The 21343-nt window shown below is 48.3% G+C and overlaps 1 protein-coding gene across 2 annotated transcripts; it reads left to right on the top strand.

The window, feature by feature from the left end:
* Positions 1-1199: 1199 nt before the first annotated feature.
* Positions 1200-5234, top strand: FXYD2 (FXYD domain containing ion transport regulator 2). Of its 2 annotated transcripts, none has more exons than XR_014214007.1 (5): positions 1200-1766; positions 2569-2643; positions 4186-4222; positions 4354-4463; positions 5031-5234. XR_014214007.1 is itself a non-coding variant. In XM_082200872.1 (5 exons), the coding sequence occupies exons 1-4, from the start codon at positions 1664-1666 to the stop codon at positions 4382-4384; spliced, it is 246 nt and encodes an 81-aa protein (XP_082056998.1). In that variant the 5' UTR covers positions 1225-1663; the 3' UTR covers positions 4385-4390; positions 5031-5234. The 2 variants fall into 2 exon arrangements, 1 of the variants encoding a protein (XP_082056998.1); XM_082200872.1 differs by having other exon boundaries at positions 1225-1766; positions 4354-4390.
* Positions 5235-21343: the final 16109 nt, after the last annotated feature.

A 21343-nucleotide genomic window follows, 5' to 3' on the forward strand; every position in this document is an offset into this window, starting at 1 on the left:
GGGGCGAAGAGACTGAGAGGGTCCCGCATCCATTCTCCGCTCCCTCACGCGTCCCCAGCGCAAAATCCTAACTCAAGCAGCAGAAGAAAAATGCTGGAAAGGAAAGCAAATACCCCTCCCTATGGATTCTTTGCCCATCTTAGACCCTGTTGGAGGGCGAAGCTGTGCCGTTCTGGTGGCCTCACCTGAAAAAATGACATTGTAGAGCTGGGAAAAAGGTCAGCAAAAGGGCAACCGAAAGGATCAAGGGTATGCGTTTTTTAGTTTAGAGAAAAGGATCAGCAAAAGGGCAGCCGAAAGGATCAAGGAGAAAAGGCGAGCAGGGCTTCTCTTAAGATACGGGTGTATAAGGTGATGTGTTACAAGGTGTACATTCTCTGTTTCTTCAGCTTGTAAACCGCCTTGGGTATTGTAGAATAGAAAGGCGGTATACAATTTAAAAGTGAAATGAAATGACGGCGTGGAGAAAGCGAACAGGGAGAAACTCCATCTGTCATAGCACTAGAAGTCCTTCGTATCCAACCAAGCTGAATGTTGGAAGGCTCAGGACAGGCGAAGGAGTGTTGCGATTCGCTTCCCAAGCTGTAGTAAGGGCTATCAACTTGGATGGCTTTAAAAGAGAATTAATTAGACAGAGTCCTGGAGGAGAAGAAGGCTGTTAAAGTCTGCTGACCCCGATGCCTCTGTTCTCCCTCCACTGTCGGAGGCTGTGTGCTCCTGAGTACCGGTTGCTAGAAACCTCGGAAGGGGAGAGTTGCTGTTGCACTTGGGTCCTGCTTGCATTGGGACGTCTGGTTGGCCACTGGGGGAAGGGATGCTGGAGGAGATGGGTCCCCGCTGGCCTGGCCCAGCTGCTGTAGGGCTCGTCTTGCATTTCTTGTACCTTGGGTCTGAGGGGGTTGGTGCATAATGACACCGAGTCTCTAGTGGTCCACGCGCTTTCCTTCGGTTCCCACAACCGCAGCAGCACCTCTAGGAACGGGGCAGCTTTGACTTCGGCGCAGGATCCCACCATGCTTTCCGGATTCAGGGTCCTGTCCTCCCTCCGTCTGCAATGGAGAAATCCTGGGGTTAGAGGGAGAGTTCCCCACCCCTAGAGTTTCCTTTCCAGTTTCTTTTCCCCCTAGAACTGAGCCCCAGGCACCCATGGTAGGGGGGGGGGGCCTTTTGCCTGCCTTGGCAGTGCTCTGCTCGGCGCAGCTTCCCTACTTCTGTGGGGCAAGCGGGTGATAGAAGTAGAGAATCGTAGGCTTGGAAGGGACCCCCAAGGGACATCTAGTCCAACCCCCTGCAATGCTGGAATCTCAGCTAGGTCATACATGGCAGGTGGCCATCCAAGCTCTGCTTAAAAACCTCCAAGGAAGGAGAATCTACCATCTCTCGTGGGGGTCAGTCCCTTCATTTCCCTCCTCCCCGGACGGGCGGCAGTTAGGGGGTGGAAGTAGCCACGAAGAGGAGCAGGGAAGCTGTGCAGCCTGAAACAGCTGGTGGGGTCCTCCGGCAGAAGCAGCGCGGCCAGTCTTTCCCTTCGACAGGAGAACGTCCAGCTCCTTCCCCCAGTATACAGGCGCCGCGGTAGGAGGAACTTCTTCGGCCAAGGACTCCAGAGCTCGGCTGGAAAGAAGCCGTTGCCGCCGACGCAGCTCTCGGGTTCCACCGCCCAATGGCTTCAAGTGCTGCCGCGGGAGCTCCGAGCCTGACTTTTCCCTCTCCTTTTTCTCCTCCAGAAAGGCTCCCCGAGACCGCGGTCGACAAATTCTCTTACGGTAAGGAAAGGGAGTGAGTGGGGAAGGGGGGCTGTGCTACCCTTACGGCTGGCTTACTGTAGTAAGGGGGGGGGGTTGACGCCCAATCCCATATGGCAAAACCTAGAAAATATTTACTTTGGGTTGGGTGCAGATCCAGCTTAAACCATGGTTATACAGTGGTACCTCGGGTTAAGTACTTAATTCGTTCCGGAGGTCCGTTCATAACCTGAAACTGTTCTTAACCTGAAGCACCACTTTAGCTAATGGGGCCTCCCGCTGCCGCTGCGCCGCCGGAGCACGATTTCTGTTCTCATCCTGAAGCAAAGTTCTTAACTCGAGGTACTAGTTCTGGGTTAGCGGAGTGTGTAACCTGAAGCGTATGTAACCTGAAGTGTATGTAACCCGAGGTACCACTATATTTGCAATTATTTGAAAGATGAAACAAAGGCAGCAATACTTTCAAACGCAACAAACAGACTACAACAGTGTCATATACATTGTACCACCAGAGTCATGCACCATACATTCCCTGTTATTAAAGTCATAAAGTTTGGGGTTGGAAAGTGAGGGTTGTATGTCTTTCCACTTCCTCCCAAATTTGTTCTTTTCCCTTTCCCCTGTAAAGTATCAAAACCTGCTCCACTCCCCCAGCTTCAAAACTGGCAGAGATGTAGCAGCTAATTGCTCTGTTGAATTCCCCTGTAATTTAGCCAGGGAGGGGCGGCTCCCAAGAAAGCTGGTGCTCAGAGCCAGAGGGACTCCCTGCAACTGCTGCATTGGTTTAGATTAACTCTCTCTCCCCCCCTCTTTCCCCCCTGAGATTATGAAACCATTCGCAATGGGGGCCTGATCTTTGCGGTTGTGGCCTTTCTGATTGGACTTGCCATCATCCTCAGTAAGTACTGTATTTTTTTCTGGGGTGGTTGTGAGCAGTGGCCTTGTCTACATAATGGCAGAGGGGAGTGTAGACCAGAGGAAAGAGAGTGCCAAAGTAGGGTGGGTGTCTCTGGGGGCAGAAAGGAGGAGGGAGTGAGCAGCTTCTTTCCTCGCCCAGCTCAACAACAAGCAAACTAGTGATAGAGCCCCTGACCTGCAAGACGTTACTCAGCATGCTCCTGAAGTGTGTTCACAAAGGCCCATGCAAATGGGTGTATGGGGGGGGCACCATGCCTGCTGCTTGTGGGAAAGAGGAGCGGTTTCTGAGTGCAAAAGTCCCTCCCTTTGGGTGCCCCGTGCCCCTTCCCCCACCTTCCTGCTGTCATTACCCCAGGGATCTGCTGTAGGAAAATTCCAGCAGCCCTTGTGATCCAGTGGAACTTCCCCAGAGGAAGATCCTTGTATTTGGTCACAGGTGCTCCTCCAGCCCCTCCCTACCCCACAGCGAGAAAGTGAACTAGGGGGGCGGGGGGCCTGTTCCCCACCTCTCCTGAAGGCAGATCTGCTGTGGCCTGTCAGCACACACCCAGGCTCCAGGCTTGAGTGGGGAGGGGGAAAGGTTCTGGTGAACTTCAGCCCTTGGCTGACACTTGACCAATCCAGAGACTGAAGCTCCACAGGAAAAATTAAGTTCAGCAGGTAGAGCTTCTCCTGACACTGATTGTTATCTCTACGCCAGGAAAAGCTTCACCTGCTAGATCTCAGGAGCAGGAACAGAAAAGGAGAGGAAGGGTCCTACCACAAAGCAACTCCCCTTCCTACCAAATCCCAAGAAGGATCCTCCTGCCTGCCTGAGTGGCAGTTACCGTTTTAGCCCCACCCCCCCACCCCCTTTGACCTGCTGGTGATGCCATTCCCAGTCTGTGGGTCACTGCAATGTCACAGGTCCCCTATCCTGCTGTTAAAGAGTTAAACACTTCCCCCCTCACATAGACACAAACACACTTCTCCATCCCTGAGCTTTGCTAGATTTTTATCTCAGTGGAAAGTTCCAGTTCTGCAGCAGCACATGAAATTCAAGGCTCGGCCAGTGTTGGCAGGTGGTGAGAGGGTGGCAGCCCCCCCCCTGCAATGGAGCATCAGGAAGATAAGATGTGGGGAGGGCCACAGGGTGGGCCAACCAGTGTTCTGCAATGGAGAGATTTGGGGATTATTTTCCTGGCAGTGGCAGGCCTTGTCAAATTTCAGCAGCGCCCCGTGTAAAGCCAAAATGTGGTGCCTCTGCCTCTCACCTTCCATTCTACACCATAATTGTGGTGCCGCCTGCAGTGCCCCCTGATGCCCTGCACCCAGTGCGATCAAACCTGTTGCACTCCCCTAAATCTGCCTCTCTTCCTGGGCTAAATGGGGGTGGGGATGGGAAGAGTGAGGTTATGGGGCAGCAGCAGGCTGTAAAGGAAACCTTGAGGAAAACATGGGTTGTTGGAAGATGGTGCCCACCATGGGGGAAGGCAGGGCACTCTTGTTTGTCTGAGGCCTCATCCTGTCTCTTTGATTCCAGGTCGGCGTTTCCGCTGTGGAGGAAAGAGGAAGCGAAGGTGGGTGCAATTTTGTCAGGATTTCCCCCCTGCCCCATCCCTTCTCTGGGCACAGGCTGCATGGAAGGCAGTCTGCAGGGCGCCCAGATCATGTTAACGGAGGTGTGGTCTTCTCCCTCTCCCTTTTCTAGGCAAGGAGATGATGAAGATGATGCAGTCTGAAATCTGGTATGTTTGATGGCGGCTGAGGGGCCTCAGAGGTGCCTTTCCTCTGGCAACAGCTTGAAGGGGCTCTAGCCTGGTACCGCCCCTTGACCAGTCCCTTGTAAAGTCCTTTGGAAAGGGAAGCTTCCAATGAGGGGTCCTTTGGAAAGGGAACCCTCCAATGAGGGGTCCCCTTCCTTGCCCTTGCTAGTCAGTTGCTCATCTTGGACTTCACTGCTGCTTGTTGCAGACCCTGTTCTCCAGGGCCATGCCAGGCCTTCAAAACAGACACACGTGACCCAGTTCCAGACTAGGAGATCAATTTCTGGACCTGGGAATGTGGTCATCCTGAGTCATCCCAGCCCAGGGAAGGAAATTTCCCCAAGGCTGTGCAAGGAACATGCCCCCTGGAAAGACTCCACTAACACCAGAGCAATTGCCCTCTCTTTATGGATTCTCTTATCTCTTTATATTGCCCTGCCAGAATACTTGGCGCCTCACAGAGCTGCAGGAGCAACAATGGAAGATCCCTGCTCTCAAAGAACTTCTAAAACTGAGTCATGGGGGAAGCAACAGACATGGAGGGAAGGATGGTGGGGGCATGTATAGCTTGGTTAAGGGTGGTTCACCAACATTTTATGTCTTCCACTCTCCCCCTTTGCAGCACTCCTCTGACCAGCCGATGAGGTCCCTGCTGGAGCCAAAGGGATAGGCCCATCACAGCAGCCAAATCTTTTGCACTCGACAAATGAACAGAGCAGCTTTCTGATTTCGGAGCTGCACCCAGTCTGCCTGGAATTCTCTTTCTGTAAAACAGATTGCTTTCTTCTGTGCTTTATTTAATAAAATGTCCACTAGGGAAGAGTGACATTTGTTGTGTTGTTTGTGCAGAAGGGAGGGGCAACTGCTCTTGATCCAATTTCTCTGCCTCCTCTCCATTTGTTCCAGATATGTCCAGGTCTGGGGCCATCTCAATCCTGACCCCATCATGGCCACTGGGCACAAGGGCTCCTTGGCTGAGAAGCACCCCTCAGCTCGCTGGGAGCAGCGCCAGTTCTTGCTACCATATAATGAAGAGCAGTTGGCATCACCTCCCCTTCTGTACCAGGTACACTGGAGGAAGTGTGTGCAGGCCAAGATGCCAGCTTTGCCAGGTGAAAAGGCATTTATTTCTCTTTCTCTCTTTCTTAGTTGTTTGGGGAGGAGCCATAGCTCAGTGATGGAGCACGTGCTTTGCATGCAGAAGGTCCCAAGTCCTCGCTAGTATCTCTAGGTAAGGTTGGGAATGTCTCCTGACCCCTTCCTGAAACCCTGGAGAGTTACTGCCAATCAGCATCAATGATATTGAGCTAGATGGACCAACGATCTGACTCAGGATAAGGCAGATTCCTGTTTGTGAGTGATGCCCAATTGGATTGTGACTTCTGTGGGCTTATTGGGACTGAACTTTCAGAGCAGCCAAAGCTGTGTTAGTGTATGTGGTAGCACAAGCAGCAGTGGAGAGTCTTGGAGCACCTTAAAACAGCCTCCCCAAACCTGGTGCCGAACTGCCCAACTTGCAGCAGCAGCAGCAGCAAGCATAGCTGATAGTCAGCAATGATAATGGGAGTTGCGGTTCTAAATACTGTATTTTTTGCCCTATAGGACGCACTTTCCCCCCTCCAAAAATGAAGGGGAAATGTGTGTGCGTCCTATGGGGCGAATGCAGGCTTCAGGAGAGCCCCAGGACCAGCCCCACAAGGTCGGGGGACAGAGGGAGGCAGAACGCCCCCATCCCGCTGTCCCCCGAAGTGGTTTGGAGGCTGACGGTGGGGAGACCCCGCCGCCAGCCCCGCAAGCTCCGGGGACAGTGGGGAGGCGCAGCGCATCTTCCCCGGACCTGATCTGAAGGTGGGCTGCGGGGAGAAGAGCGCTTCTCCCCGCTGCCGGCCTCACAAGCTCTGGGGACAGCTGGGAGGCGCAGCGCGTCTCCCCGCTGTCCCCAGACCTGATCTGAAGGTGGGCTGCGGGGAGAAGAGTGCTTCTCCCCGCTGCCGGCCCCACAAGCGCCGGGGGGGGAAAAATAATTTTTTCCCCTTTATTCCCCCCCCAAAAAAACTTGATGCATCCTATGGGCCGGTGCGTCCTATGGGGCGAAAAATATGGTGCCTAAAGAGCAGGCTGGGAAAGAGTTTTTATTATATAGTAAATCAGATAAAGTGGACTCCAGTCCACAAAATCTTATTCATAATAAATGTGGAATAATCTTTATGCTGAGACGAGATACTGTGTTTGCTTATCAGAGTGAATCTACACCATAAATCTAGGATTCACAGAAGAAGTGAAGAGGAAAATTTGTGGGTGAAATTCCTAAAGCAAAACCCACACTGCACGCATACATACTGCCAGCTCCCAGGTGGTTCTCAGACGTTATTATTTTTGCTGGATGCCTATAGAACATATAGGCCTGCTGGCCGGGTCAGGGAATACGCTGCTGCCTCCTCTCTACACAGAGAATGAGCAGGGACTGCAAAGAAAACTGCCAGTAGCATAGCAGCTATAGAAGCAACCCAAACTAGGTGTTTAGGGGCACAAGTGAAGCAGCCAGGTGTGCTCCAGAGGAATCCCTTAGCAGGATCCCTTGCAATGTCAGACAGGATGCTCATACTGGAATCCTGTACTCTCTGTGCCGAGGGTGTTTGTGTGTTTCCCTGTAATGGCACCTCTCTCCCCTCTGCCACCCCCCTCCACATTTGAAACTCCAAATGACAAACTACCGGTAGTCTGGCCAGGCCTGGCAAAGACGGACTGGTGCTGCCACCTGGTGTTTGCCACTCTCCCAACAGCTGTGTCCTTATGTTTTCAAGCTAGCTGACAAAAGCAGGAGCCTGCTTTGTGACATTCTTTCCAAATGGAGCTTGTGCAGAAATTCCAGTGTGTGTGCTGTCCTCCATGACCAGTCTTTGGCAACGTGTCGCCAACACTCCCCCCTTCCATAAAGTGTGAAATGCACTGCAGTTGGACGAGAGTGATGTCTCTGGGCCACCTTGAGCAAGCGAGATGGATAGCTCAGGGTTCTGGGTTCAACCCTCATATTGGGCAAAGGTTTCCTGCATTGCAGGGGTTCCTTCCAACTCTACTATTCCATGACTCTAAGCAACCCCCTCAACTACATCTTGGCACCTGAGCTCCAGATGAGCATGAGGTTTGGAACTGCATATTCAGGCCATTGCCAGACACCCACAAGGCTGTTAATGGCTGGGCGCTAAACGTGTGCATGTTGGGGGCAAGATACAGTACTTGGGGTGGGTAGGATAGATCTGGTCCTTACAAAGAAGCATTTCCCCCCAAAGAGTTGGAAGGAGGAGTGCAGAGGAGACACAGCTGAGATACTCACTGCAAATGTCCCTGCGGATAGAATTCTAACAGAAAACTCCTTGTGATAAACGGAGCTGTTTGTGATGGAAATGCTGATGGGTCAGTTGCCTGGTCACAGCTGCACTTCTCTGCACATGTGGGCCCCTTGGCTGGTCTCCTGCTGCAGCTTTTCTGTTGCAGACTGGGGTGGAAAAGAGGACCGAGGCAGACAGCATAGACTGATGATGAACTGCAAGAGAGCCGCCTCCTCCTCCTGCCCCAGGACATTTTGTAGGCTGGACCAAAGGAGAAACCCACTGCACCTGCAAATTCCATGTACAGGAGTGGCCATTGACTCTCACTTCAACGTGAGTAATGGGGTGGCACAACACCCTCTAGTGTACATGGGTGGCAGGAGGCCCTTTTAGGAGGTGCCTGTAGCACACATGGCTTATATTTTCAATGGATGGGAATGGCCCTAAGGCACTGGTTTTCAACTACTGGGTCAGGACTCAGTAGTGGGTCAAGTCCTGATTTAAGTTGGATTGCAACAGAGGCACTACCACCATGCAAATATATGGTAAAAGATTAAGAGATGGGTCCCCAAATGGATGTGTGGGTTAAAAGTAGGTCCTGGGTCTGGAAAGGTTGGAGATAACATGGCCTAAGGGGTTCAGGAAGAATGGATGTGTGTTTTTGTTTATTTGTGTGTGTGTTAGAGAGAGAGAATGAGAGAGATGGCTGCCACCTAACTTCTGCTGCCTGAGGCAAATGTCTCTCTCTGCCTAATGCTTGGGCCGATGTCATCTGCACAGCTATTGAAAAGGCAGAAGACTCTCCCTTTTTACATCAGGTTAGAACAGAAGCTGCCTTCTGCTGAGCCAGACGACCAGACAATCTAGCTCAGCACTGTCTATGGTGGCTGGCAGCATCTCTCCAGGGTTTCAGATGGGATTTTCTCCCAGTTGGAGATGCCAGGGATTGAACATGGGACCTTCTGAATGCAAAGTATGTACTGTACCACTGAGCTACAGCCCTTTCTGAAGACTTCCAACACTTCTGATTGCAATATACTAACTTGGAAATAGGCACATTTACATGAACAACTGGTGCTTCAGCAGTGTGTGCTTTTGTGGGGGGGGGGGGTGAAAACCCAAGCTAGGCCCACTGCACCTTCCTTCTGGTCCTCCTACCTGCTCTATCAACAGATGTCCTTCCTATCAGCCTTGCTAGCCAGATGGAGACTCCACGTTCAGAGTTAGGCTACCTGTGAATGACAGCTTCCAGGGACAAACAACAAGGGATGTCTCTGGTCCTTATGCCCTGTTTGCAAACTTCTCAAGTGATATTTGCCTGGCTGCTGCAGGAAACAGTATACAGGCAAGGTGGGATCTGAGTACCACAACATCAAAACATTCCTTAACCAAAAAGAAGGTCCTAGGAAATTCATTTCCTTCCCACCTTCCATGCCAAAGAGAGAAGATGCCTCCTTTGTTCTCATGATGCCAGTATCGTCTCCTCTGGCCTTTAACCCTCCTAGCCAATGACCTGGTGAGCCAGCCAGCCACTTCTTCTTCAGTTCCCTTCCAGCCACAAACTCCCAGCTCAACCTTCAGCTTAAAGAGGTGCACAATTTAAAACATGCTTTCTCTGACCTCCAGTGCTGGGGTGAGCCCCAGGCCACCCTGCGATTCACAATGGAATGGGGTGTGTCTGTGTAGCATTCAGCAAGGCTCTCTGGTGGCTGGCAGGGAGGAAACCCTTTTACCACACCTTCCAGAGTGGCGCTGGCTCCAACTTAAGAGTAAAGGTAAAGGACCCCTGACGGTTAAGTCCAGTCGTGAACGACTCTGGGGTTGCAGCGCTCATCTTGCTTTACTGGCCGAGGGAGCAGATGTTTGTCCGCAGACAGTTTTTCCGGGTCATGTGGCCAGCATGACTATGTCGCTTCTGGAGAAACCAGAGAAGCACACGAAAATGCCATTTACCTTCCTGCTGGAGTGGTACCTATTTATCTACTTGCACTGGCGTGCTTTTGAACTGCTAGGTTGGCAGGAGCTGGGACCAAACAATGGGAGTTCACTCTGTCGCGGGGATTCGAACAGCGACCTTCTGATCGGCAAGCCCTAGGCTCAGTGGTTTAGACCACAGCGCCACCTGTGTCCCTCCAGGCTCCAACTTAGAGCTCCTAAAAATCCACCCTAAATTTAAAAGATTGCCCTATGTATACACAAACTGAGTGAGGTAACAAACCATGTGCTATGATTAGGGAGGCTGCACTGGTCCTATGGTTTCCATTGGCAGACTCTCCCACTAAGTTCATACAGAAGCTTTTAGATGTGTGAAACAAAGGGTTGGTGTTCAGCTGAGGGCCACTAGAGGTCAGCCTGGGTATACATTTTGCCCAGGAGTCCCTAGCCCCGGTCTCGAGACATTCTTCCCTTGTAAGCCAGCCTCTGCTTCCCTGACTCCAGATCTATCCTTCTCCAGGACATTTTCAACAAAACTTATGATGGAAATGCTGGCCTTCTATACATACGCTGGAATGCCTTAAAACTTTACCTTATTATTCTGCTAAGTTTTGAACATTCATATAAATGTGTCCTCTTCTGAGCACTAGCCTTTTGTAACAAGGTGTGGGGCAGTAAAATGCAGATGGCAGGCAAAGTTTAAAATCAGCAAGGGCAATCCCTGCTTGCAGAGGAACAACTGGGAATGTACACTCTGAACACACCCAATTGCAGCCATAGAATTTACCTGTCCAACCACTGATATCAGGTGTGGGGGAGGTAGGGGAAACGGGGGCCCTTGGTAGGCCTAATTTGGCCCCATGCCCAATTGTTCAGGTATTTGGGGCGTGGTGCCATCGGCATGACATCTTCTCTCCTTTCTGTATCATTGCAGGGAGTCTCTTGAAGTCACTGCTTGGCTTCCTTGCTGTGCAAAGGAAGGGAGTTTAAATAACATGGAGAATTCAGAAACTATGAATTGCAAATTATAAGCTAGGCACATTATGTTATCCAGAGCTTCTTAAAGTTTGGTTTATATATTCAAACAAGAGCATTAACAAAAGGAGATGAATATTCAAATCCTGCTTCTAACCAGGAAGGGGAATACAGGTGGTTCCCAGAGCAAGCTGCCTTAATGCAAACTTGGTATTTGCAATAGAGAAAGAAGCAATGCATTTGATGGGGATTATTGGTCTAATGTGTACCCTAAGCAAAGAGGGCAGGATGAAGGTGTGACTTGTTTTCTGACCTTGTCATAGTTAAAGCAGGTTCCGTGGCTGGGCAAAATACTGTGAGATAATAGAAAGAGATGGTGATACTTGGAGGTTGCAGAGTTTCGAAAAATTGAAAGGAAAGGTGCGAGACTGGTTTCATTATGCCCAAATTTTAGAGATTTTCAAAAAGGACAAAAAAATTGGTTTCCAGATGGAAAAATCAAAACTAGAGACAGAATTACTTGAACCTAAGACGAAAGTGCTTTCAAGAATGTATAACTTGTTGCTTAAATGGAATACTCAAGACGAGACAGTTAAATCAGCTATGATAAAATGGGCACAAGACATTGGGTACAACATTATGTCTGAAGACTGGGAAAGGTTGTGGACCACCGGTATGAAATTCACGGCATGTAGTGCCTTAAAAGAAAACATTATGAAAATGGTATACAGGTGGTACATGACCCCAGTCAAACTGGCAAAGATATATCATTTGTCTGATAATAAATGTTGGAAATGTAAGGAGGCTGAAGGAACATTTTTTCACCTCTGGTGGACATGCCCGAGGGTGAAGGCTTTTTGGGAAATGATTTACAATGAGTTGAAAAAGGTGTTTAAATACACCTTTCATAAGAAACCAGAGGCCTTCCTCCTGGGCATTGTGGGCCAGAGAGTGTTAAAAAAAGATAGAACCTTCTTTTTATATGCAACTACAGCAGCAAGAATCCTTATAGCCAAATATTGGAAGGCACAGGAGCTACCCACGCTGGAAGAATGGCATTCGCAGCTGATCGACTACATGGAATTAGCCGAAATGACAGGCAGAATCCGAGATCTGGGAGAAGAGGCAGTGGAAGAGGACTGGAAAAAATTTAAGGACTATTTACAAGAACATTATAAGTTATATGAATGTTGAGAATTTGCTAAGCTTTCGGGAAATACATGCTTCAGTATTGAGATTGGTAAATGATGGAAATTAAGTTATGATTTAGAAAAGTATAAATTGTAGATTATATAATTAAATGAAAACACAAAAACATTCAAAATAAGGTATTAATTTGCTGTTTATTTTTATTGCAAAGAAAGCAGGGGACGGAGGATGTGGGGAAGTCCGGTTGATTATGAAAATTGATTTGAAAAAGTGAATGTTTTTTCTTTCTTTCTATAATCTCTTCTTTTTTCTGTAAAATCGCTTTTGTTGTGTCATTGATGATGTACTTTTAACCTGGAAAAAAGCAATAAAAATATTATAAAAAAAACAACATAGTTAAAGCAGGTTCCATGGGGTGCATTTCGCAAGGGGTGGGCAAAGTTTCAGAGATAGATACATCCATTGAGCAAGCAAACTGCTTGCTAAAATATCTCTGAGGTTTCTCTGCAGGGATGGGAAGTGATGTCACTGATCAGAGGTGCCAACTTGAATAAAATATTGGGGGGCAGGCAAGCCCCGCCCTGCATAATAATCACATGATGCAGTGCACACACACTATTTGAATGGCAACGCTAATGAACTTTTGATGGGCCCAGCCTCCTCTAATATTTTTGAAGGGGTGAAGACCCTTTAGCTCCTAGGAGTTGGCTCATATGTCACTTATGGAGTCATTAGTGAATCATTATAAATACAGTATTTGGCAATGGTAACAAGGGTGAAGAAGACTCCATCCCCAAAGTGGAAACTGGCTGACACCCCCCCATGCCTATTCTCTAGGAGAGGCAACCCTGTCCCTGAAGCTAATAACAAACCCAATTCTATATACAAGAAACGGGGGATGACTTATTAAAACTGGATTTTCCCCTTTATCTATCAGTTGATCCAAAATAATGTGTGTGCCTTCTGAGAATTCGATGTGCCATCAAAACTAAACTGTCCTAAGCAAGAGAATGTCACCGTCTCAAAAATAATAAGGGATCGTTTCCCCAGGTGGCTGCAGCCTCAAAACAAAGATCCCTTTCCACGCTCCAAATGTGGCCAGTTTTCTGCATCCTCTTTTGCTCATCTTCCATCCATGCTTGGGCCCCACATCATCCCTCTAATCCACATAGATGGGGTGGCCCACTTGCTGGGTCCTTTGCTGCTTGAAGTGAACAGATTAAGGGGGCTGAAAAGCCTTGGCTGGATTTCCTAAGCGGGGTGGGGGGGTGGGGAGTGCTGTCTGGGCACCAGATGGCACGCAGCACAGCATTTGCGTTACCCTATCCACCTCAACTTGCTTCCTACCCACAAGCTGCTCTAGTGTCAATAGCAGGTGAAGTGAGCAGCCCAGGGAGGGGTGTGTGTGCCCCATTGCAGACCAGCCAGGTGGGGCTCATGTGAGCCACAAACTCTGTGACGTGATACCTCCTGAGACCATCTGTCCAGGATCAGCAACTAAACTCAAAGATGAGCGATCATTAGGGTTCAACTGGAAGAAGCCAAACTAATCTCCTTGTAGAGGGGGCCCTGGGGACCTGAGAGCTGACGGAGAGGGGCAGAGCGCCAGGGGTCAAGCCACAGATACAGCAATGCCTCCTCCCAAATGCCTATCCATTTAAAGTTTACAAAACCAAGCCTCACCCTAGAAGTCAAAGTAGGACAAGATATTTAAAGTACATAATTGGAAAGATGGTACCTCTTGAGGAAAAACTATAATACACACCGTTTGGTTGGTGAGCCTATGCTAATTCTCAAGAGCCAAACAGCTTTGGATCTCTAGGGGTGTATGTGCCTTAGCCGATTTCTTCCCTGTGTCCACCCCCCCAATTGCTGAGGCTCTTTCAGAACCCCTATAAATTCACTCACAAATTGTGCCAACTGAATTTGGGGGAGGGCCATGGCTCATTGAAAGCGTATCTGCTTTCCATTCAGAAGGTCCTGGTTCAATCCTCAAGGAGAGACCCCTACCTGAACTCCTGGAGAGCCACTGCCTGTCAGTGTAGATATAATTGAGCTAGAGGGACTTGCAGCCTGACTTTGTATATGGCAGCTCCTGATATTCCTTAGAGTTGCATTCAAATTGTGTAGGAAAAGTGACATGCACTCTGGAAGTAATCCAAAGTAGATGTGGATTACTACACACACACACAGCTCAACACTAAGGTGCTGGGCTGTACAATGAAGTGGCTACGTTTGTGGGAGTTTGCTGAATTTGTCAGGGTGGTTAAAACAAAAAGGGATTGTGAGACTATCCAAAAGAGAACACAATAGAACTCGGGGACGTCCAGTGAAGCAGAGTGTTGGCTATCAGTGACTACTAACCACAATGGCTAAGCTGTACCACAAATGGTACCAAATAGTATGGGAAACAGCCTTACTAGAAAATTTAACCAATAAACTGAAACTGACACGGGGACAAACAGAAGAAGACGCCTTTACCCAGGTATGGCTCCTCTTTATCACATACACAGCCCAACAAGACAATGACAATAACCCACCAACAGCATACAAATCAATATGGCTAACCTGATCCAAAACACCCACCCACCCCACTCACACACGAAAACAAAGATCACCACAGCCAATCACAAACAAACAACCACACAATAGGCCAACCCCAACCTCTCTCACCACCAAAGAAACACAAATGAACAGCAGAGAACCGGCACGAGCAACGCTGACACGAAACCCTACATACATTAAGCAAAATAGAAACATCACCACCCGACCCACCCATCTTCCCCCCCCTCCACCCCTTTCCCGCCCACTAATGTCTCAACAAATGAAACTGGTTTGTAAAAATGTTACATGGAAAAAATACGAGAGACATTATACATACTTCTGTAAAACGAGAAAATCTTTAATAAAAATAAATAAATAAACACTGTTTGCTGGAAACCGCAGGAGGGGAGAGTGCTGTTGTGCTCATATCCTGCTTTCAGGCTTCCCAAGGGCAGGCTGTTGGACGAGATGTTTTTATATTCTTAATATTTCCTCCTCTTCCTCCTCCTCCTGGCTTTGAAAGACTACTCTGAAGCTGCTTTGAATTCAGTGGTGGCACTGACCATGACAACACCCCCTTGCCATGCCCCTTCTAAGACGACTCAACAAAAAAATAACTTTTGAACAATGCTGAGATTTATGACTTAATGCCAAGCCATCCTTTTTCTCAATACCCCACCAGCACCAGGACCCCACCAGCACAACTGCTTTGGCTAACAATCAGTCTGATGAACAGTTCTGGGGAATTCAAAGTTTGCTCACTATTTTGTGGTGTTTTTGTTGGTCCTAATAATGCAACTTTGGATTTTTTTTTAAGAATAAAAGTGGCAGTGTAACCCTTAAGGATGCATGGTAATGCAACCTGCCCTCTTCCTCTGCTCAGCTTCTTTGGTAGGTTTTTCTGGCAGGGAAAAAAAAGTTTTTCTTTGACCTACTAAAGACTGACAAATAGCACCAGGAGACAAGGCTATCGATGCCTCTGCTCTGAAATACGTGGTACTGCTTTGCCCCAGCCTGTTTCTGCCCCATGGGTTTGGATGGGATTTTGAAAGGAAATACTGAGCTAAATAGTGATGTATGGAAGTGAGAGCTGGACCATAAAGAAGGCTGATCCCTGAAGAATTGATGCTTTTGAATTATGGTGCTGGAGGAGACTCTTGAGAGTCCCGTGGACTGCAAGAAGATTAAGGAAATCAGCCCTGAGTGCTCACTGGAAGGACAGATCCTGAAGGTGAGGCTCCAATACTTTGGCCACCTCATGAGAAGAGAAGACTCCCTGAAAAAGACCCTGATGTTGGGAAAGATTGAGGGCACAAGGAAAAGGGAGCGACGGAGGACAAGATGGTTGGACAGTGTTCTCGAAGCTACCAGCATGAGTTTGACCAAACTGTGGGAGGCAGTGGAAGTCAGGAGTGCCTGGTATGCTCTGGTCCATGGGGTCACGAAGAGTAGGACACGACTAAACAACTAAACAACAACACTGAGCTAAAAGGGTTAAAAACAACTTGATAGGGCTTTAAGGAGCTAGCTAGCTTAGCACCCCCTGCTACTTACTTAAGGGGAAGTAACCCAAGGCTGGAGAGCCCCAGTTATGTTTTGCATGACCCGCCTCACTCTCCTCTAGGGAACAAACATCCTTTGCTAGGCAGCTACACGACATCGTCAACAAAAGGTTGCTTTCGCTGTGCTCCTTCCGTTTCCCCCCTCCAACTGCAGAAAATCCTGCTTTTTGAAAGCGGTACATTCCACGTGGATCGCCTCCGCGCCGAGCTAGTCTTCTGGCTTTTAAAAGCAGTGAGGTCCTTGGGCGTGGAAGCCTCTTTCCGGGCTAAGCAGTTATAGCCAGGTGGTGGTGTTTTAAATCAATCTTTCAACATGTGCTTGTGTTTATTATTGTTTTAAAATATCAAATTATTTGCACAAAATGGCTCAAACGAAAAAGCATTTTAGTGCAAAGTTAACAACTGATTTTTACACACACACCCCATGCTGCCTTTTGGTCCTTCTGATTGGTCCCACCACTGTGTTAATTCCCCCCCGCGGAGTCTTCTAATTTTTCCTGCTTTCTAACATCGAACTAGTAGCGCTGAAATTATGAAAAAAGCATTTCAGTGCAAATTGCCAAAATAATTTTTATAGAAATGGATGAAAAGTGACTTTAAAACATGAGATGCGGAGGTGAGCTTCCCTTCCTCGCCCACCCAGCAAGGTGACACGCAGTAGGGCAGATGGGGTACACCGGGATGAACACGTAGGGTACACGTCGGGATTTTTGTTAGGGGGGCAGGACTTTTGTTAGGAGGGGAGCAGAACCGATGTGATTGGTACGTTAGTTAATTATTTCTATTGTTTTACTGGGGTGGGGGGGCAACTGCCCCCTGCTCCCCCTTGGCTACGCCCATGAGTCTATTGCAAATCTGCACGCAGCTTCCAGCGGAAAAGCAACGACCCTGGGGTGAGCCGCGTCTGGAAACCCCCTTCGAAAGCCAACCCGGGAGCGCATTGTCTGCCTGCCCAGCGCTCAGCGCGCGCGGAGCTTTTGTCTAAGGTGCAAGGGGGCAGGGGCGAGAGCTGCTCCGATGCCCTCAGCTGTGAGGCTTTGGCATAGGCACGATTAATTGGTCAATTTCTATCATATTCTTCCTGCTTCTGTAAATTAAATGCAGCTTTTTGTTTTTCTTGGAAGGAAATAATTAATCCCCCACCCTCCTGAGGAGATGCCATCTGCCCCAGCCTCCTGCCTCTGCCGAGCGTTTGAGCCTCAGCCCTCTGGGGGAGGGGATTAGATCTGGAGACGGAGGCTGCCTCTCGTGGAGCGCCAACACCTTCCGCCCCAGGTCTCAAAAGTGCTTTGCAAACATTCATTTATTCCGCCATGGAAGACCTAGCAGGGTTCTGTGTCGGGCGCAGATGGGGAGTGCGAGCGAGCGAGGGAGGCGCCATCTCCCCTGCCAGCGATCGTGGCCCAGAGATGCCCAGAGCCCCTTGTCATCATGTGTACCTACTCCATTTCATAGGGGGTTAAAGTTACCACAGCTCCCTATAGGAAAGGAGGTATCACTGGAACTGGACACCAAAGAGAAACCAAAGATGAGAATGGCTTTGAAAGGAGACCCTCTTCTCCTCAGATGACACCTTCTGCCAAAGCCTAGGGAACCTGAGAGATACCAGAGCAGCACACAAAAAGCAGCGTATTAAAGACCTGCAATATGTCACCCACACTGTTTCCAGCTCTACCTCTTAATCCAAGCTGGGAATCAGTAACCAGCAAGGGAGGGTCTTAAAGATGGCATCAAACACTCATCCTGTCTCTTTTCAGAGGTGAGGGAGCTCCAGAGAGTTGGTTCCTCCATAGAAAAGGCATTTCCTTGGATTGCTGCTTACACTTGCTGGGACAGCCACCTCTGATGATCTTAGCAATTGGTCAGGTCTATTAGGGGAGAAGGTGTTCCTTCAGATATCCAGCCTTCAAATTGTACAGAGTTTTGCGTCAGCAAGAACACCTTAAATGTGGCTCAGTAAAAATAATGGTAGCCAATTCAGCTCCTTCAGAACTGGTAAAATATGGTTGTGGCAGGCTACTCTGTACAGCACTCCAGCCACCATGTTCTGTATAACCTGCAGCTTCCCAACAAGAAAAGGTAAAAGGCACTCCTAGCCATTAAGGACAGTTATGCCTTCATTGATAACAATGGTGCTATTGGAGGAGGAAGATGCTAAAGACGACGGTGGTTATTCAGCTGCAGTTGTTCTTGGAGGGACCAGTGCAGGTTTTGGGCTCTTGAACCTTGTTGTACATTGTTTGGACTCCCTGTGGCATTGAGCTTGGACCAGTATTTTAATATTTTTTTGGAAGCCACCCAGAGTGGCTGGGGAAGCCCAGCCAGATGGGCGGGGTATAAATAATAAATTATTATTATTATTACAAGATGGGGTATTGTTTAAGGGCTGTTGCTGGAGTCAAGATGCTTAATTTTGGAAATGTGTGATTTTTACTTTCATCTGGCTTCTTCTTTAACATCAAACAATCCATTGATAATCCATTGATAAGTCTGTTCATTAATATGTGATTTAACAAGCATATTGTTTATATGACTAAATTTTGTTATACCTTGTAATTGTTAGTGAATTATCTTATGAAAACTTCTTGATGTGCAAGCTGCTTTGAGCATGGCTTAACATGGAAAAGCAGCTCATAAATAAACGATGGTGATGATGGCAACAGTGTCATGCTTTTCCTTGATAGGCTGGGAAGGGCTTGGTTGTTGCACACGTCAGCATCCATGTAGGGTGCCGAGTCTACAAAAGGCCTGCTTGAATGGAATGGAACCGACTGCTGGTACTCAATAGCAAAAAAAGGTAGCAGATGAGCTTTTAAATTTGACTCCAGGGAAAAGCTTGCAGGATCTGGGGAGCATTCAGTTCAGGAGATACAGTATTGAGCAAGAATGTTCATGATCGTCCAAATGAAGGTGGGGTGGAACTAGGCAATGAAAGAGCACTGAAGGAAGACATGATAGCCATTCAACATTCTATAAGATATATTGTTCTATTCTCAGCCGCACTAGACGGGCCATGTTCCCATCTGAGCACAACTCCTGGACTCTGCCAGGCCCCTATCTCTTGGACAACCTCAGGAGTGGGGTTTCCTATAGCGCTTTAGGGACTGTGGTGCTCTCCTAAAGAAGTATGCAACACATCCTCTTCTGGGAATGCCCTTTGCAGCCCAGTCAAGGCACAAGTGAGCACCACCTCTCAGTCTTCAACTTGCTCTGCTGCTATTCTTCAGGGATATCTGGCACTGCCTGTCCTGGACTCAGAGACCTTTGGCATGCAGAAGAAGAATGAGAAAAAAGATACCTGCCTCCGGAGAGTCATTAGCCCAGAATTGACCAGCTTATCTCTGTTCTCCTCCTGTTAACCACAGAACACTTTGTGTCCAATTATAGTAAATCAAAGATGAGTTTATTAAGGATAGTGGAGACAGTTGAATAGGCAAAGGGGGAAATGGAGCAGTAGCACTGCAACGAAAGATAGAGGAAAGCAGCTCCTTCCTGACCCTTGAGAGCTGCTTTGCCGTATCAGGTCGAGGATGGTCCATTTTGCTAAGGTTGCTGTTTCCAGCAGAGGCCAGCCACAAGATCATGGGAAGCCCCCAAGCAGGGCATGAAAGCCACAGGCCTCCTCCCACTGATTGTTCCCCAGACGTGGCATTTAGATGCAGACTTCTTCTGAACATGGAGGCTCCATTAGCCATTGATAAGACATTGACTCTCTCAGGAATTTGTCTTTTCCTTTGCAAAAGCCATATGAGGCACAATTCAGACCCTGCCAGAGTCCCGTGGGAGCTGCTTATCTCTGGTCTAATTCTGCACTTTTCCAGGAAGAGGTACAAATGCATTTAGAATACTTTTTGATTTCAAATGGGCTCTTAAAACTATTTTATCCTGATCAATGTTTTTAGTTACAGCTTTTGTGGCTGATAATGGCTTTTACGTTGCTGTTTTTACTGCAGGTGTGCTATTATTGGGATTTGTTTTTAGTTTGTCTGACTTACTCTTTTACTTGTAAGCTGCCTTGGGTTTTGTTTCATCATAAAAGGCAGGGGATACCTGTCAAAATAAACACATAAATAAAAATACAAAAAGTGATAATGTTCCGTCTGTTCTGTTGTTGCCCGTTCCCCTCAGGGCCAGAGATGCTGGTGTGGGAAGGAATGGCTTCCTTCTCTTGACAAAGGTATACAGATGCTCTGGCATGGGGCTACAAAAGCATGTCAAGCAGCAATTCCCATGCAGCTAAAAGCTAGTGGTTATCACTGTATCTTGTGACAGTGAACCAACCTTGCAAGTTGTGTGATGAAGTAATATTCCCCTGTGCCCCCCCATTGCAAACCTGCCACAAATAAATTTTGGTGGTCATCCCACATTTTTTGAGGGAGAAAAACATCTCTGCCATTCTTTACACCAGTACTAGAGAGCTTACACACTTGTCCAACTGCACCCCCACCTGTCATATTTAATCTAGAAAACATAAAAGAGTTCCACATGCTAGTTCGTTGGTCAATGTCCAAAGGTCCTGGACATTATAGCATGGTAAAAGGGACTGCTCTTTCACCCAGAGGCTGCTCCACAAGGGCCGACTAGCTGCTGTTGCTGAAGATATAGGCCGTGGCTGGGGAACTGAATACAGTGGTACCTTGGGTTACATACGCTTCAGGTTACATACGCTTCAGGTTACATACACTTCAGGTTACATACGCTTCAGGTTACATACACTTCAGGTTACATACGCTTCAGGTTACAGACTCCGTTAACCCAGAAATAGTACCTCGGGTTAAGAACTTTGCTTCAGGATGAGAACAGAAATCGTGCTCTGGCGGTGCGGCAGCAGCAGGAGGCCCCAATAGCTAAAGTGGTGCTTCGGGTTAAGAATAGTTTCAGGTTAAGAACGGACCTCTGGAACGAATTAAGTACTTAACCCAAGGTACCACTGTATGGCCCTTCAAGTCTATTCCTCTGGCCCTCAGGTCACATCCCTCACTGGCCCTGCTTCACACCCCAAGTGTTTTGCATGGCTGGAATGTGTCCTTTAATTCTGCAATGCCTCTTGTGCAGAATTGTGTGCAGAAATGAGCCAACTGTACAAAGGTAACATTTGCATTTGTTGCTCTAGTCACTTTTGCCCCGTCATGCCCGCCACTGGTATATGTGTGGTCACCGTAGGGTACCAGAAAGGAGTGTGGCCTTCAGGCTGAAAAATGTTTCCCACAGGAAGCAAGGCAATGGAAGAATCAGATGGGACACATGGTATGCCTAGACAGTCTCTCCAGGAGGACTTACTTCTGCCAGACAAGGGGTGGCTTCCCAGAGGTGGGGGGAGGAAGAGGAGGAGGAATGGAGCTCCCCAGGAGTAACAGCTTGTTGGAAAATAACCTTTCTTACCTGGACACTGCCCCACCCTAAAATGGGCTGCTCAGACTGTTCCATGAAAGAATGAGGCT

The sequence above is a fragment of the Podarcis vaucheri genome, assembly GCF_965113315.1.
Source record: "Podarcis vaucheri genome assembly, chromosome: 15".
Classification (NCBI taxonomy): Eukaryota; Metazoa; Chordata; class Lepidosauria; order Squamata; family Lacertidae; genus Podarcis; species Podarcis vaucheri.